A 16,847-nucleotide genomic window follows, 5' to 3' on the forward strand; every position below is an offset into this window, starting at 1 on the left:
AGGAACTTGTTTGGACTTCTGCAAAGCGCTCAACACTGTCCCACACGACATCCTTGTCTCTAAATTGCGGAGACATCAATTTGATGGGTGGACCACTCAGTGGATAAAGAACTGGCTGGATGGCCGCACACAAGGAGTTGTGGTCAATGGCTCAATGTCCGTCTGGAGACCAGTAACGAGTGGTGTCCCTCAGGGATCGGTGTTGGGACCGGTCTTGTTCAACATCTTTGTCGCTGACATGGACAGTGGGATTGAGTGCACCCTCAGCAAGTTTGCTGATGACACCGAGCTGTGTGGTTCGGTTGATACCCTGGAGGGAAGGAATGCCATCCAGAGGGACCTCGACACGCTTGTGAGGTGGGCTGATGCCAACCTCATGGAGTTTAACCATGCCAAGTGCAAGGTCCTACAGCTGGGTTGGAGCAATCCCAGGCACAGCTACAGGTTGGGCAGAGAAGATTCAGAGAGCAGTCCTGTGGAGAAGGACTTGGGGGTGTTGGTCGATGAGAAAATGAACATGAGCCGGCTTCAGTGTGCGCTTGCAGCCCAGAAACCAACCGTATCCTGGGCTGCATCAAGAGGAGCGTGACCAGCAGGTCGAAGGAGGTGATCCTGCCCCTCTGCTCTGCTCCTGTGAGACCTCACCTGGAGCATTGTGTGCAGTTCTGGTGTCCTCAACATAAAAAGGACATGGAACTGTTGGAACAAGTCCAGAGGAGGCCACGAGGATGATCGGGGCTGGAGCACCTCCTGTATGAAGACAGGCTGAGGAAGTTGGGGCTGTTCAGCCTGGAGAAGAGAAGGCTGTGTGGAGACCTCATAGCAGCCTTCCAGTATCTGAAGGGGGCCTATAGGGATGCTGGGGAGGGACTCTTCATTAGGGACTGTAGTGATAGGACAAGGGGTAACGGGTTAAAACTTAAACAGGGGGAGTTTATATTGGATATAAGAAGGAAATTCTTTCCTTTTAGGGTGGTGAGGCACTGGAATGTGTTGCCCAGGGAGGTTGTGAATGCTCCATCCCTGGCAGTGTTCAAGGCCAGGTTGGACAAAGCCTTGGGTGACATGGTTTAGTGTGAGGTGTCCCTGCTCACGGCAGGGGGGTTGGAACTAGATGATACTTTCCAACCCTAGCTGTTCTATGATTCTAATGTAACTTGCTGAATTTTCTACTTCTTCATTATTAATTCAGAGTGAGTAATTATAAATTCAGAAGAATAGATTCTGGTTCTGCAATTGTATAGACCCAAGCCAGCATTTCTCAACATGTTTTGAACCTTATATTACTTAAGGAAATAAAAGACAGCAGAGGGCAGCATTCTTATACTTACAGTAAAGATATTCTGCTGATAGTTTGCTCATTTATAATGTTTTTAACTGGCTGGTGACTGAATGATGAACAGAAAGGAGTGTTGCTGTCATGTATTGGTCCCCATCTCCTCCTCCCAGTTCCCAGAACACAGTACAGCCGTGTCATTTTCACAAAATCCCAGAATCATGCAGCATCACAGGATGGTTGGGGTTGGAAGGGACCTCCAGAAGCCATCTCGTCCAGCCCCTTCTCAGGCAGGGCCACCTGACCTCCCAAAATACTAATGTAGAGCAAGAGTTGGCTTGAGAATTTATTTTTCATAGAATCCCAGCCTGGTTTGGGTCGGAAGGGACCTTAAAGCTCCTCCAGTTCCAACCCCTGCCACAGGCAGGGACACCTTCTACTGGACCAGATTGCTCCAGACCCCCTCCAACCTGGTCTTCAACCAGTTCTCCTCATTAACAGCCTTATGGTTGTTGGAGATGTTTGAAAACGAGTTACAAAATCATAATTAACTGGCAGAAATGTTTGCTATCCAGGTACACTGTTGTTGTACCATGGATCTGAGGAGTTAAGCTACATGTCAATGGGAACATAGAATCATAGAATAGTTTGGGTTGGAAAGGACCTTAAGATCATCTAGTTGCAACCCCCCTCCAGTGGGCAGGATCTAAAACTACATTTATTCAGAATTCAGATTTGGTTTATGCTGCTTTCCAGGAGACAGGAATGTCTTCTCACGATGACTCCACTGAGACTGGTGTCACTTGGCTTTCAAAAGGCAGAATTATCCTCTTTCTCACAAGCAGTTATCCTTGTGTCTGGTTTGACACTGAAATTCTCTGTGTGAGCTGAAGCTTGGATATGCATCTGTAGAGAAGGGTGCTTTGTTGCACTGTAGTTCTTTATCCTTACAGAACAAACTGTACTGACTTACCTGTGTTCACTCTAGAAGTCTTGCTCCTTTAGCATTTCTAATAATATTGAAGCAGCAGAATTCTCCCCGAATCATCCCAGTTACTTTGTAGATAGCTTCCAGGATTGCTGCTGCACTTACTCAAGTTTATAATATTCATTTGAAAAGGTGACAGGAAAAAAAAGTTCTAACCTTACTTGTGTAAGAGTTACATATTCTAAATTCCACACAGGAATCTTTGCTGGCAGTAAAGGCACCTTCAAAGATCTGATCTATCCCAAACAGCAGGAGGCAATGTTCATTAATGTTCCAAAAGTGGGTGTGTGAAATACATGATAAAGGAAAAAGGATCCTATCTCTATTTTGACATTTCTTTAAAAATATCTCTGATGGTACAAACACAACTTTTATAAATGTTACAAGGAAGTAATACCTTTGTCAACTGACATTTTGAAGGTCTAGCTTTCCTTGTAGATTAAATGCAAAGAACAAATTGTTTGGGAGGGGTTGTGTGTCTTTTGTTCTTTTAAGTCTAATTGTTTCCCTGTGCCATCATGAAAGTAATGGTAATACCAGAACTTTGGAAAAGTTTGTTTTCTTTCTTAGAGTTCTCTGTTTTTCCTTTTCTTAAACCTAGAATCGTAGAATGACAGATTGATTTGGGTTGGAAGGGACCTTAAAGATCATCCAGTTCCAACTGCTGCCACAGGCAGGGACACCTCCCACTAGAGCAGCTTGCTCCAAGCCCGTGTCCAACCTGGCCTTGAACACTGCCAGGGATGGGGCAGCCGCAGCTTCTCTGGGCACCCTGTGCCAGCGCCTCAGCACCCTCATAGGAAAGAACTTCTTCCTAATACCTAAACTAAATCTGCCTTCTTTCATCTTGAAGCCATTCTTTTCTTGTCCTGTCACTACATGCCATTGTCAGAAGCTCCTCTCCAGCTTTCTTGTCAGCCCTTTTAGGCACTGGAGCTGCTGTAAGGTCTCCCTGGAGCCTTCTCTTCTCCAGGCTGAGAAACCCAACCTCTCTCAGCCTACCTCCAGAGCAGAGCTTCTCCAGCCCTCGGAGCATCTCTGTGGGCTTCCTCTGGACTTTTTTGTGAAAGAAGATCCCCTGGCCATGTCTCCTGAAAGATGAGAATGTTATTTGGCATGTTTTTAGAAGTACTTGGATTCAGTTGCCCTGAGGCTTTGCTTATCTTGAGTCTCTCCTGACTGTGTAAAGCCAAGTCTTTAGACATCTCCTCCACCTTCCTCTGTTTAGAGGCTCTTCGTGCACCTAAGTGCTGCAGCACAGAGATACAAATCAGAGTAGAACTGAGGAAGAGAGCTGTCAGTGCTCCTGATTTTTCGGATAAGCCCAGTAAGAACCAAACCAGTGAATGCGAGTGCCAGAGCAGCAGCATGTCAGAGGCAAGACTCATAGTTTATATAACACCTCTAGTTACACACAGGTACTCAGTTATCCCCTTATGACCCATTTTTAATACAAGCTTTATGTGTCAGAACAGAATATGTCAGGAATGGGGAATTTCTTTTTCTGTTTCACAGCTAAGAATTGCATGGAGCATTTGTAGATTGTGCTGTGTTTCAGCTACACTTTCTACAGCTATCTTTTATACCTTGTGCTTGTGGAAATGTTTTAATATGTATTTAAAAACCTGATAGTTGAGAAATATGATCTCGAATCTGTTAACTTTAGAATTGGCATCTCTTGGGGTTTTTGGTGGTCTCAGGTTTGGTTGGTGGGCATACCTACATTTCAGCACACTGTTTTAAATCAAATTCAAAATCAGTTATGCTTTTGGGTTTTTTTCCTCTTTTACTGGTAATCTTTAAAGCTTTGTGATATTGCTGACTGCCTTTTGCTGTTGCCATTAATAGTTTGTAGTTACAGCCAGTTATCTGTGGCTTGTCCTGAAATACTGTGTTCCAAAAAACCTGATTTTTTGGGTCCGAGTTACAAAATTTGGAGTAGTCTTTTCAATATTTGTAAATAAGTGCTTCTCAGCAGAGGTGATACAATTTTGATTGTATCAAATTTGATTGCTTCTACATGAGAAAGCCCTGGCTCCTAAGCTTAACCTGCACAGAATGATGTGTTGGTCTGTGTGTCCATTTCTTTGTGTCCCATATAATGCCACTGGATGCTTCAATCCCTCAAAAGGCAGAGAACACTTTGTCCCTAGCAGATCATCCCTTTGCTAGGACAATTGATATACTTGTATTTCTCTCTCTTGCATGTTATGTGTCACTTTTCCTTTATTCAGGCCATTGTAGATTTTACTGCATTTACATTTGTTTGTTTTTTGTTTTTTTTATTTTTACAGTTTCATAGCAGAATTTATAAAGGAATCCCACAGCAGTTCAGAGGGCAAGTCTGGTCTTTACTACTTGACATCCCTAAAATGAAAGAAGAAATGAACGACTTCTATAATGTGAGTTTGTAGGTTTTCCACTTAATACTAATCAAAAAATGCTAGATACTAAGAATACTGGCTTTATTAAGCTTTTATTGTTATGTGATGTTAAAAGAAAAAGAAAGGATAAGAAATTGTGTTGAAATTTACTGTGTGTTTTAGCTAGGAAAAAGCCTACTTACTGAACAGCACTTTTCCAGCTGATTTTCTGCAATTCATAGAATTAATTTGATCTTCTTTCCATTTCTTTTCCCATCCTCAAGCACTTGCAAAACCCCTTCTAAAAGCAAAGTAAAACAAAATAAGAAAACCCAACCCTGTCCCAGTAAGAAAAGAGAAACCTCCGAATCTGCAGCTCTTTGAGAAAGGTCCATTAAGGAAGTGCCTTGTTAGCTGAGGTCCAGTGAGAGGAGTTCAGTATTCTGAGGGGATGGAGGTTGGTGCCTTAATCTTGTAAAGGCCAGAACAAGCTGGCTATCTTTCTACCATCTCATCTGCAAGTGAAGCTTAGGTATCTGTTACAAAGCACTGTCTGGTTACTTAATTGTATTCTCAGAGGTGCAAGTCGTGACACGCTGTTAACTCCACCAAATTCTACAGGCATAAATTGACCACTTAAGTGTATCTCCTACTTAGAATATAAAGAAAATAATCTGTTACCCCTCTGTCCCCATCCTTACCCCGATTCAGCAACCTCTCAATTACTGTGGTCATGTTTCTCTAAGTTTTTCTCTAATAACTACTTTTTCTGTCAGTGTGAATACAGCTGATGGCCATCAGAGCTCAATTTCAGACCCAAGAGTGGAGAATAAGGTTCATGTGCAGGCTAGTAAGTTAGGCAGAAGGGGATTAAAGCCCTTAAAAGTCTGTCTTTTCCTCATTGTGTGTCTGCTGAAGGATTACAGGGAGAGTTTAGCTAACAGAAAGGTCATTTAATATTGTAGAGTGTTTAAATTAAAGCAGGAATTTAACTGTTCACTGCCTTTTAAAGAAGTAACATCCAGAGTTACAAGGAAATGCATTTCTTGTCTGGCTTTGGCATTTTCTTTTGGAGCTGAGACTCTGGGTCTGAGTAGCCAAGGGATCTTGTACAGTCATGAAAGAAGATTGATGTTGGTATTGTGTTATCTAAATTTTGGTATCTGTAATCTTCCTTTTAAGAGATTTCTCTCTCTTTAGTCTGACAGGCTGCTCTTTGACTAGTGTATTTTGTTAACTTCGTAAGTAAGATTAGTAGCAGATCCAAGAGAGGTAAAACAGAGTTCATGCTGAATGATGTAGTTGTGGGATAGAATACTGAATAAAACCAGAAACATTTTAAAATAGGTGAATTCATCATCAGAAATGATGAATGCCATCTAGTGCTCAATGTAAAGCAAAGAAGTGTTTGTAGTTCAAATAGAGAAGTAGAAAGCGTTTATTCCATATTATTCTAGCTTGTTTATTTGCAGTAAGCTCATTTTACTGCTCTCCATTTTTACCATTTCCTAAAGTTGGTTCAGTGATTTACAAGTCATTCCCGATAGGTCTGAAGCTTCTGGTTGTATTCATCAGACTGAATGAATGTCACTGTTCCCTGCTTGATCCCTTGTTTTTCTTAGTTTTGGTATTTCTTAGTTGGGTTTTAATTAGTTTTGGTTTTGAATCTTTTTGTTTTTTTTCAACCAGAATGTGTAGAGCTCAGCTGTTAGATTGTCAGTGGTATTCTCTAATAATGCCTATGAAGATGTAATGTTTTGAAAATACCATGTTGAATCCAGTTAGAAGTATCTGGCAAACTCAACTTTTGGGACAGATACGAGAACGAATGAGTGTATGGCAAGAGAAGATTATTGTAAGTGCAAAATATAAGGTGGCAATCTAACCTGTTCAGGCTTCCTAAGTATTCAATTGCAAAATTGGATTTACTTATAAAATGTTAAAGCAAGTGCTAAAGTAGAGGTATTCTACAACTGAATTAGATTAAAACAGAAAGACAGAGGAAATGACTAGAGAAATGTCCATTATCTATACTTAGATAATAACTGGTAGTTCTGTAGCTATTACTTCTGCTTAGAGAAAAAGGCAGGAAAAGTATGAAAACCACACTAAATCATTTGCTAAAAGTGTGGTCTGGAGCACTTACATCTTAGGTTCCTGTGCCTGAGTAGTGAAATGCACTTTCTGTCTTTCTCCAGTGATGTCCCTACCTGAGAAATGGCAATTAGAAATATGAAGTGCTGAAACACAGCCTCGAATGTAGGTAGTGAATGGTGTGCCACAAAAATGTGTATTATGGGCTTGGTCTTCTTACATCTATACTGTGTGAATTCTGACTCCACAGAACCTGTATATATGTATTTTGGAAGTTAAAACTCTTACTTTGGGACTTGCTGTTACAGTAAGTGTTTTAAATTATGAGATGGCAGATGCTTCAGTATAGCTGTAGTCAGGCAGGTTTCTGCTGTTTTACAGTTCACATTTTTAAACTTAATTTGTGTTCTTTACTGTTTTCCCAGAAATTGAAGTGTCACGCGCGAAGGTCTTCACCAGATATTAGGCAAATTGATCTTGATGTAAATCGAACATACAGAGATCACATCATGTTTCGAGACAGATACGGGGTTAAGTAAGTAAATTAAAAGGTTTCACTTTGCTTACCTTAAAACTGGTTTCTGATCTGCCTCAAGCCTCTCTGACCTGGTCAAGCATATTGAATGTAAGCTCCAGACTTTCAGAGCAGGATTATCTACACATGATTGTGTGACTGCTGTTATTATTGCAAAAACCAACTAGTCACTTCAGCTAGTTTCCCCTAACTATGAGGTAGTCAGTAGCATTCTGAAGAAAACCATTTCTAAGCTGTTCTCCTCTTGTTTCATATTTAATAAGAAGTCTTAGATATTGTAAATACTAAAGCATGGGAACTCCAAACTAATAAATGAAGATTTATTTTCAAAAACAAAATAACTCTTTGCATCCCTAATAGCTTATAGATTTTAGCCTTCCTTTGGATATTATATTCCTCTTCTCCTAGTAGCTAATTGACAACCAAATAAAAGAGTATTTTATATGTCAGTATTTAATTATCTACAGAGGTAGGCCTTAATACTTTAGGATTCCTTCAAAATTCTTGTTGGTTTGTTGGTTTTGGATGAGGAATATTAGGCAGCTGTCAGCTTTAAAAATGCTTAGAAATTAAGTAAGTGGTGATACAAACATCAGTATTGTTGCTAGCTTGCAGCATCAGCACCCTGCTGAGATGAAGAGGGTATTTTTTCCCCTCTGTGACTATTAGTTTAGTTTTTAATCTCCTTTTCTTTCCAAGACACATTCTGCAGTAGTCAGCTATTTTCCAAAAGTAATACTCAAAAGATCTGTGGACTTTAATGGATAATAAACCAAGTGTTTTCTTAGAGTATTATTCTAGGTCTTTTGTGGACAAATTCTAAATATGGGGAATTTCTCTGATGGGTGTAACACAGGATAGAGTCCAAAGCAAAAATTCCCAAGCTGAGAGCTGTTCTGTGCAGCCACTCTGTGTGTGTGTGTATACATATATACATGCATATATACTGTACATATATATATACACACATATATACACACAGACACACATTATGTGTATATATGTCTATTTGAGAAGTGCCATCTGTATCTGAGGTGCTGTGCCTCTCAGCAGTACTGACACAGTGCCCTGCAAAAATGACTGTGTTGCTTCTGGGCCTCAGTGATTTTTTATGCCCACATTTTAGATGTTAGCAGAAGCTTCCTACCTCCTCAGTTTGGGGTTAACAGAAGCAGAGCCAGCGCCAGCCCCTGCAGCTGTGTTGTAAGAATGCCGTCCGAATCCACGGGAAAGCCTTTGGCAGCCTAAAGCAATTTCACACTTGGAATAGATCTTGGTATTAGTGGACATATATTAATGCATTTCCAGTGATGCCTCAATGAAAAATTCAGAATCATTTCACATAGCCATGAAATAAAAGTCCCCTGGGTGAATCAATAGCTTCTTTGACTTTTAAGTAGACTGTGTGTCTTTGAAGTTCCATTCTTTTACAGGTCTTTAGTGGTATCACCTAGTGTAAATAGTACTGAAATTACCATTATTTAATGTATCTTACTGTGAACGAGATTGAGCTCTTATGTTCGGTTTCATATGGTCAGCTGAAGATATAGGAGCTTTCTGTGTACATTTGGGACCTTTCAGCTTGTCCTTGTAAAATAAGATTCCAGCTTAATGTCTAGTCCCGAGGCTACACTTTGCTCTGGTTACTGAAGAATAGCCAAGCTTCACTTCTGCAAGAGGGCAACAAAAAATGCCATAACCTGGATGCTTTGGTACAATTCTCCAAGTATGCATCTTCTTCCCAATAGAAAACGGTCAGGTTTTGGCTTATGCTTTCATTATTTAACCTGCTAATGTCTGTTTCTATACATTCGGTTAGTGACAGACAGAGAAAGGACAGCATGCAGACCTCAGCAGTTTAATAGCATTTGTAGTCATAGATAAAAGGCGGCATTCAGGTTTCTAAATTCTCTCCTGAGCAGATCCCAAAAAGTAGGTGTGAGTTTAAAAACTCATTATGAGAGCTCCCTGGCATTACTTTGATGTCCCACTTTGAGAAGAGCAGAGTTTTGGTTTGGTTTGGGTTTTATGCTTTTAGTCTTACTGCCTTCCCAAATGAGATTGGTTTTACAGAAAGCTCTCTGTAATTCCACCTCTGAAGTACCTGGAGATCAGTACACTCAGGAGGACCGAGCATAGGAGGTCGAGTCAGAATTGGTGGTGTTTTTCTTCACTTTGGCAGTAGCAGTCACCTAAAGCAGCCTTTGTTTGCCAAGATTAAGACACCTTTGTGGCTGCTCTGTGCATTTCAACTCTTCCACGTCTCTGTTTGAAGTTGGGAACAGCTGTTAGTGTTCTGCAAGCACAGAAATCCGGTCTGGGGTGGTTCAAGTTCTGGCATTCAGAATAAATCTGTGTTTGAAATGTAGTCCATCCTGTGTTTCACTTTGCCTGTAAAAATGATGATCTGATGCCATTGCCTTCTCAAAGTATTACAGGTATTTTTTTTAAACCTTCCAGCATATAAAACATCAGAAAAGTGCTAAATATTGTGTTGGTTTGAAATCAGAACCTTTATCTTTGTAAGGTGTGGTTAATCTTGTTCTGTATTGCTAGACAAATAAAAGTTCCCTACTTTTATGTCTGTCTCTTCTTACAAAAGACAATATTATAATGTTTTCCTTTTCTACTCTTATTTCTACAGGCAACAATCTTTATTCCATGTTTTAGCTGCATATTCCATATATAATACGGTAAGTTGTGTACCTTCACACTTAAATGTAGTTTCTCTTGCTCCAAGCCCCTATGTACAACCTGGCCTTGAACACTGCCAGGGATGGGGCAGCCACAGCTTCTCTGGGCAACTTGTGCTGGCGCCTCACCCGCATTGTGAGTATCTTACTGGACAGACTGAACTGTGCATACAGGTCAACTGAAACTAAGTATAGTGTCTAATAGGAATCATGAGTTTGTGCTGCGCTGGACTTTTAACTGCTGTTATTTTCCTCCCATTTCATTAAATGCTTCCCGTCTATTTGAATAATGGGAAGGAAGACACTGCAGAAAGATGTGTGTTGGAGTAAACAGGCATATTTCATAACCTGGAGGGGGTATAACAAATGCAGAATGATTTTAAAGACTGCATCTTCTTTACTTAAGCCCTTGGTGTTGGCTGCAGTCCTGGATGAGGGTTTGTTAGAGTGATGTTTTCCAGACATAAGGGTTAGAAATGTAGGTGTTTTGTAATGTTTTTTGTCTGCATGCTAAAAGTAGAAGAAACAGAAATCCTGTCATGTCCCCATTTAACTGTGGTTTTAATGCACTATCCTCTCATTCCTTGTGCCCTTTTGAATCATTTTTGTGCGTCTTTCATTTTCTAACCAGCAGCAGCTCCCTCCAATTCAATGGAAAAGCATGTAAAGTTAAGAAGAAAGCAGAATCAAGCAGTTACTCTAAACAGCACTGTTCCATTTTTAAAAGGTCCAGGGGATAGAACATTTCTGTCCTGTTTCAGCTTCTGTCTCCTCACATTTGTTGGCCCATAAAAGGCTAGAGTTTGTTGTCTTCCACTTGTTACGTTGTCATATGCTTTTCTTTGCAAGCAGCCTTGACTCACTGAGAAGTAAAACTCTGGAAGAACCTCTATATATGTCCTATAAAATTGGACTAGTATCAATTTGCTTGAAAAATACTGTGTATCATCAGCTGTTAAAGTGTAATGATGAGAATACTGCGGTGAGGTTTTTATTTTGCACTTAATGTTGCATTTTTCCTCTTATGCTTTGATTTTATCTCTAGAGCAGAATTCTGCTAAGAACTTGTCAACCTGAAGAAACTTAATCCAAGTATTTGTGAGGACGTAGGCTCAGTTGTTATCAGTGGGGTTAGCTGAGCAGCTAAATGACAGTGACATTTGATTCCTGCCACAAAAGTAGAAATTAATGGCAGAGGAAATACCCAAATTCAGGTTTGGAACAATAAAGGTTTTTTTTCTTCAGGTTTATTACATCTGCTTGCTATGGGCTGCTAAACTTGAGCAGATTTATAGTTACAGGTCACTCTAGAAAAGTCTTGTGTTTGTCAGATGGTGCCCTGACTGTAAAGCCAAACAAAGCAAGAGCTCTTCTCCCCAGGCCTCCCTTGAATTACAACTAAAACACATCCAATTGGACAGCAAGATACAGTTATTTGGTATTATTAGTACTGACAAGGGGCTTGTGCATCAGTAAAAAGTTCAAATGAACCATCAAGATTTCCATTTACTTTTCAGTTGAAGGGTTGTGAATAATTCCTTCTATCTATCAGTGTTGTAAATACTTCAATGTTAAGTGTGTTTGGTGGTGTCATAATTAGGGAACTTACACCATTAAGTCAGGCATCCTCTTTCTTCCACCAGGTGAAGGAAGAACTGAGAGCTCATGGTTATAAGGCTTTTGTTTTCAGTGTTGTAATGTTTCACTGTCTGATTTTCAGGAAGTTGGATATTGTCAGGGAATGAGCCAGATCACAGCTTTACTCCTTATGTACATGAATGAAGAAGATGCCTTCTGGGCCTTGGTGAAGCTTTTCTCTGGTCCAAAGCATGCCATGCATGGTATGGAGTTTCCTGTCATTTGGTATATGTTAGGTTTCAAGTCATAAATTATTTGAAAATGGAACTATGCTTTTCTGTCTGTATAGTCAAAATAAGGCATAATGGAGTCTTTATACTGGGGAACTATTGGATATTATTAGACCTTTTACCCATAATGGTATTGTAATTGTTTTTACGTGTGATATCTTTCAGATAGTTCTTAATGAAAACCAGATGGTTTCCTTTCCTCTTAATTTCTTAGGGAATGTAACCAATTGAAAGCTGGTTGTGTAGGGATTTGTATAGCAATAAAATAGTAGTGGAAACCTAGTATGTGTTAGAATGTGTTAAATAATGTGTTAGAATGTATTAAATACTGCAGTTGTGCTGTCATTCAGTAGGACAGGAATCTGTAGTTAAAAATGCACTTGTATCTAGTATTAACTTCAGCTTCCATGGTTTTATCTCTGCCTTGCACAGCATTTCCTGCTCTCATGGTCTTTTTACTTTGATGTCATTGGTAGTTCTCTCTTTCTATGCCAAATTTAGTATGATCTGTGCATGTTCCATGGCTCCTGGTATGGAAAAACTCCAGGAATTCCAGCATCTTTTGTAGATGTTAGTGGTGTGGTAATTCAGAAAAGCTGTAGTTCTTGGAAGCCAGAAAAGTAGATTTTGGGCTTTTTAGGAAATTTTCAGCAAGAACTAACTCCTTTTACTTGCTTAAAACTTTCTAATATGGTGATACATTCCTTCCCTGGCTTTTCATGGAATCATAGAATGGTTTGGGTTGGAAAGGACCTTAATATCATCCAGTTCCTGCCACCCTGCCATGGGGAGGGAAACCTCTCACTAGACCAGGTTGCTTCAGGCCCTGTCCAACCTGGCCTTGAACATTGCCATTAAATTGAGCACTCACAACTTCCTTGGACAACCTGTTCCAGTTGCCTTATCACCCTCACAGTAAGGAACTTCTTCCTTATTTCTAACCTGAATTTCCTGTTTAAGTTTAAACCCATTACTCCTTGTTGTATTATTGCAGTCCTTAATGAAGAGTCCCTCCCCAGCCTCCCTATAGGCCCCCTTCAGATACTGGAAGGCTGCTATGAGGTCTCCACGCAGCCTTCTCTTCTCCAGGCTGAACAGCCCCAACTTTCTCAGCCTGTCTTCATACAGGAGGTGCTCCAGTCCCTGATCATCCTCGTGGCCTCCTCTGGACTTGTTCCAACAGTTCCATGTCCTTTTTATGTTGAGGACACCAGAACTGCACACAATGCTCCAGGTGAAGTCTCACAAGAGCAGAGCAGAGGGGCAGGATCACCTTCCTTCGCCCTGCTGGTCACGCTCCTTTTGATGCAGCCCAGGATACGGTTGGTTTCTGGGCTGTGAGCGCACACTGAAGCCGGCTCATGTTCATTTTCTCATCGACCAACACCCCCAAGTCCTTCTCCACAGGACTGCTCTGAATCTCTTCTCTGCCCAGCCTTTAGCATCCTGTGTTCTTGGGTGTTCTCCACATGCTAGGCAAAGTGCTAGTTGGTCATTTTCCTGTTTATACTTCTGCAAAGATATTGCCTTCAAAAACAAAAAGGTGCAACCTGGCGTGAGGGTCTGTGTCTTTAGTGAAGCTTTAAATCCATCAGGAGTCAAATGCTTGCTCAAAGCTTTCCACAATGATAACACCGACAGAAAGCATCTTACCCCATATATTTAATAATAATCAGGAACTATACAATTACAACTGTGTGGAATGTTGAAATCCTCAAAGGTCATAGAAGATTTTGGGGAGTAAATCTAAATCAACTTCTTATATACCAACTCTGGTTTTGATACGTGGGAGCTTCACATAGGTATAGGTGCCTTTTTAAGATGCCATAGACTGCAAACAGGATTTTAAAACTCATTCCAGATTTTATGTCTTTGTGTTTTGTCAGTGTCCCCTTTGGACCTTAGAGTGTGGTGCTACTGGAGAGCTCTTAACACGGATTTCTCAGGCTGATTTCTGTAGGCATCCTTTCACCTTGCTGTAATGAATAAGAGGGTTCATCTGGTAGCTGGTGAGGAAGAAAAGCTGATGTCATGTCAGCCACTTCCCAGACTCCTGGTGTTTTAAGCAAGAGGTTTCACATAATGCATGTTTCAGCTACTTGGTCTTTGAGTTCTAGAGCTGTTTAGTGTTCTGGACCCTCCCCAGTGGTTTCCATGCACAAACTTGGTTTTAGTAAACTTGTAAACTGAGCACTTGTAAAAATCTTCACAGACTGTTGAACTTACAAACTCTCTGTCAGGTTTTCTGCTTCCAAGGGGTTTACAAATAGATCTATTAGTATTTTTTAATGCCTTTGGGAAGTTGCTTTCTCGGGGGGAGGCTTGTTCTCTCACATGGTTGTACTGCCAGTGTTGGAGCATCTCTGATCTGAACACAGCTTCAGCTTTCCGAAGGACCTTCTCTGAGTGGTTCCTTTTCCTGCTGGGTAGCTGTGCTAGCTTTCCTTTACATCTCAAGGTTTTTTGGCTAGTGTTATATGCTTGCTCTGAGCCTTTAGCTGTGCTGATAGCTCAGTTGTAAGGGGATCTCAGCCCGTTCCTTTTCCAGCTTGTGATCACTAAAACTACTTGGTATTTTTTATATGCCCTTAGTTTCAGTTGTGTGAGCGCACAGTCTTTATACTACATATTCATTATATTTATCTTGGTAGAATATCCCTCTTGTCATGTTTATGATCTTCAGTGCAGACAGTTCTAGTAACTGCCTATGCTGTTTGTCCCTCTAGCATGAATTTGCTGGGCATAATCCTGATTTATGTCTCTTTGCTCTTAAAAGTTGGTTGTAATTCTGTGTTTTTAAAGAGTAATTAAAACTTTGGTTTCCCCTGGGTATTAGAATGGGTAGACTAACACAGGACTGGTGGATTTGCTGTCCTCAAGCATCATTAATCTAATAGTAGTCACTAAGGGAATGCATTGGTATTTTGCTGTAGTCACTGAGGCAAGAGTTATGTGCATATCCATATGAGGACTTCATAGTATTTTGCTGAATACCTGTTCAGATTCAGTGGCCTTATAGAAGAATGATGTTCTTGGGGCTCTGAATGCATTTTTAATATCATTTTTATAGTACATATACCCGTTACATGGTCAACTTCTTTTCTTAGGTTTTTTTGTTCCTGGTTTCCCAAAACTGTTGAGGTATCAAGAGCATCACGACAAAGTACTGACAAAATTTCTGACCAAACTTAAGGAGCATTTGGTAAGTATTTACAGCACAATAAAAGCAATTCCTATTTACAGCCTGCTGCCTTGTTTCACTTCGGGTTAACCCACCAGGTTAAGAATGCCTCAAACCTCAGAAAAAAACGTGCAAAACAGAAGGGGCAGAAGTGCTGTTGTTGTCTTTATAGACCAAGTTATGGTGCACCTTGACAGAGTTACTCCTAAGAGTAATTAAACTGGGTATCCATGTCACTTTTCACCTCTGAAAATATGCTGACCTTCTGCATGGCCTTGTGCAAACTGCTGGATAGCAAGCTGATGCTAAAACATTGAAGCAAGAGTTTATCGTATGTAGAGCCCTCTGGCTCATCTCTGGACAGAGGTGGTTTTGCAACCAACAAGTTTTAATCTCTGTTTATAAAAAATAGCCTTTATAAGAGAGTTTTGATATTTGCACCTACACAGTAGGATTTTCATGAAGCTAAATGTTATCTCTTCTAATGCTCTTAAATAGGAAGTAATACGCTCTGTATTGCTAACATCAGCTGTATTTATTCCACGTTCTTTTTCTGATCGGAAAAAAATGCTGTTCCAGTAGTCAAGAATTTGCTTTTACAATCAGCATTGGTTCTGTCAGAATCCATGTTCAAGTCTTAAAAGGTAGTGTAAGAGATGCTCAGTTGCAGCAACATCTTTGAAGAGTGACTGCTACCTTTCCAGGACTGTACTATTTTCTGTTTAGTGCATTTATCTCCTTACAAAAGTAAGACAATGTGGGATCAGACCAGCACCCTGGCAATGATGAATTGCATCTAATGTGTGCCAGTTGTGTTATAAAGTAGAACTTAATGTCTTTTTTTTTTTTACCAACATGCTGTAAGACCTGTTTATAACATGGAACTAGGCAGATCTGGTTAGGAGAAAAACCCAAACCACTCCTCTATTAAAAGGCTGAGTCAAAATTAGTCATGCAAGGTGATCTTGTCATATTGCTAAAACATAAAAAAGGGAAAATACCAAGGCAAGTTCTTTTACAACCTGGACTCTGTAAGTTTTGGATTTAGTTTTTCCAGTACAGTTACAAAGTGATGATTCTTGTTTAGAAATGCAGTCTTACTCTCATTTTTGAGGTTATCACATTTCAGGAACAAAGTCTAGAATAATCCCAAGAAGACTGAGTGGTTTAACAGGAAATGGCAAAAGGCACTTTCTGAAACTCCCAGAATAATTATACATGATTGAGGTGCTACAGCCTGAGGTGGCACGTTACTGTATTTTGTATATTGCTTGTATACCTCTTATTACTACATTTAATGACCAAGAACTGTTTTATTCTGCCATCTGTCCCCATCCCTCATGTCCCCCCACCTCACATGGGTTGGTTGGTAGAGACAGTTTCAGAAAAGTGTAGGAAGTTGCTTTAATAACTGGAAAAGCTCATTTAAATAGAAGGCTTTGATAGCTCCCTCTGAGGGAGTTCTTGGCCGCTTGTTTAAAGGGATCCAGAAAACATTCACTCTCTATATATTTATTATATGAATTTCATTTCAGGTTTAAATCAGAACTTGTTTCTGGTTTTGTGTGAATTGGTTTAGTGGCATTGACTTTAATAGCAGTCAGGGTTTTTATGAGGGAAGGGTATGGTCCATCATATCTATCTTTCAGTAGGCTGATGGCCATTCTTACAGGTTAGAAAAATCTCAGAATAAGGTGGTTTTTGCTCTGTCTGCTTTCTGTAAAGACTCCCAAAATGAAAATGTCATAAAGGTTATTTCAATTATACTAAGATTTATTTTTCCTCATTTCTGACTGTGAATGTATCTCTTAGATGAACCCATTTTACCTCACTGAAAGATTGAAGTAAA

At 40.1% G+C, this 16,847-nt stretch overlaps 1 protein-coding gene across 1 annotated transcript in view; it reads left to right on the forward strand.

Annotated features, from left to right (window-relative positions):
• The window catches only part of USP6NL (USP6 N-terminal like), a 72,497-nt gene that overhangs the window by 37,310 nt on the left and 18,340 nt on the right, over positions 1 to 16,847 (forward strand). The window contains 5 exon segments of the mRNA XM_062609302.1: positions 4,559 to 4,666; positions 7,147 to 7,256; positions 9,901 to 9,949; positions 11,670 to 11,790; positions 14,925 to 15,019. Of these exon segments, the coding sequence (XP_062465286.1) occupies positions 4,559 to 4,666; positions 7,147 to 7,256; positions 9,901 to 9,949; positions 11,670 to 11,790; positions 14,925 to 15,019 (483 nt within the window).

This window comes from Pezoporus occidentalis, unplaced genomic scaffold (genome assembly GCF_034315485.1).
Source record: "Pezoporus occidentalis ecotype Australia unplaced genomic scaffold, CSIRO_AGI_Poc_V1 ctg136, whole genome shotgun sequence".
NCBI classification, from domain to species: domain Eukaryota; kingdom Metazoa; phylum Chordata; class Aves; order Psittaciformes; family Psittacidae; genus Pezoporus; species Pezoporus occidentalis.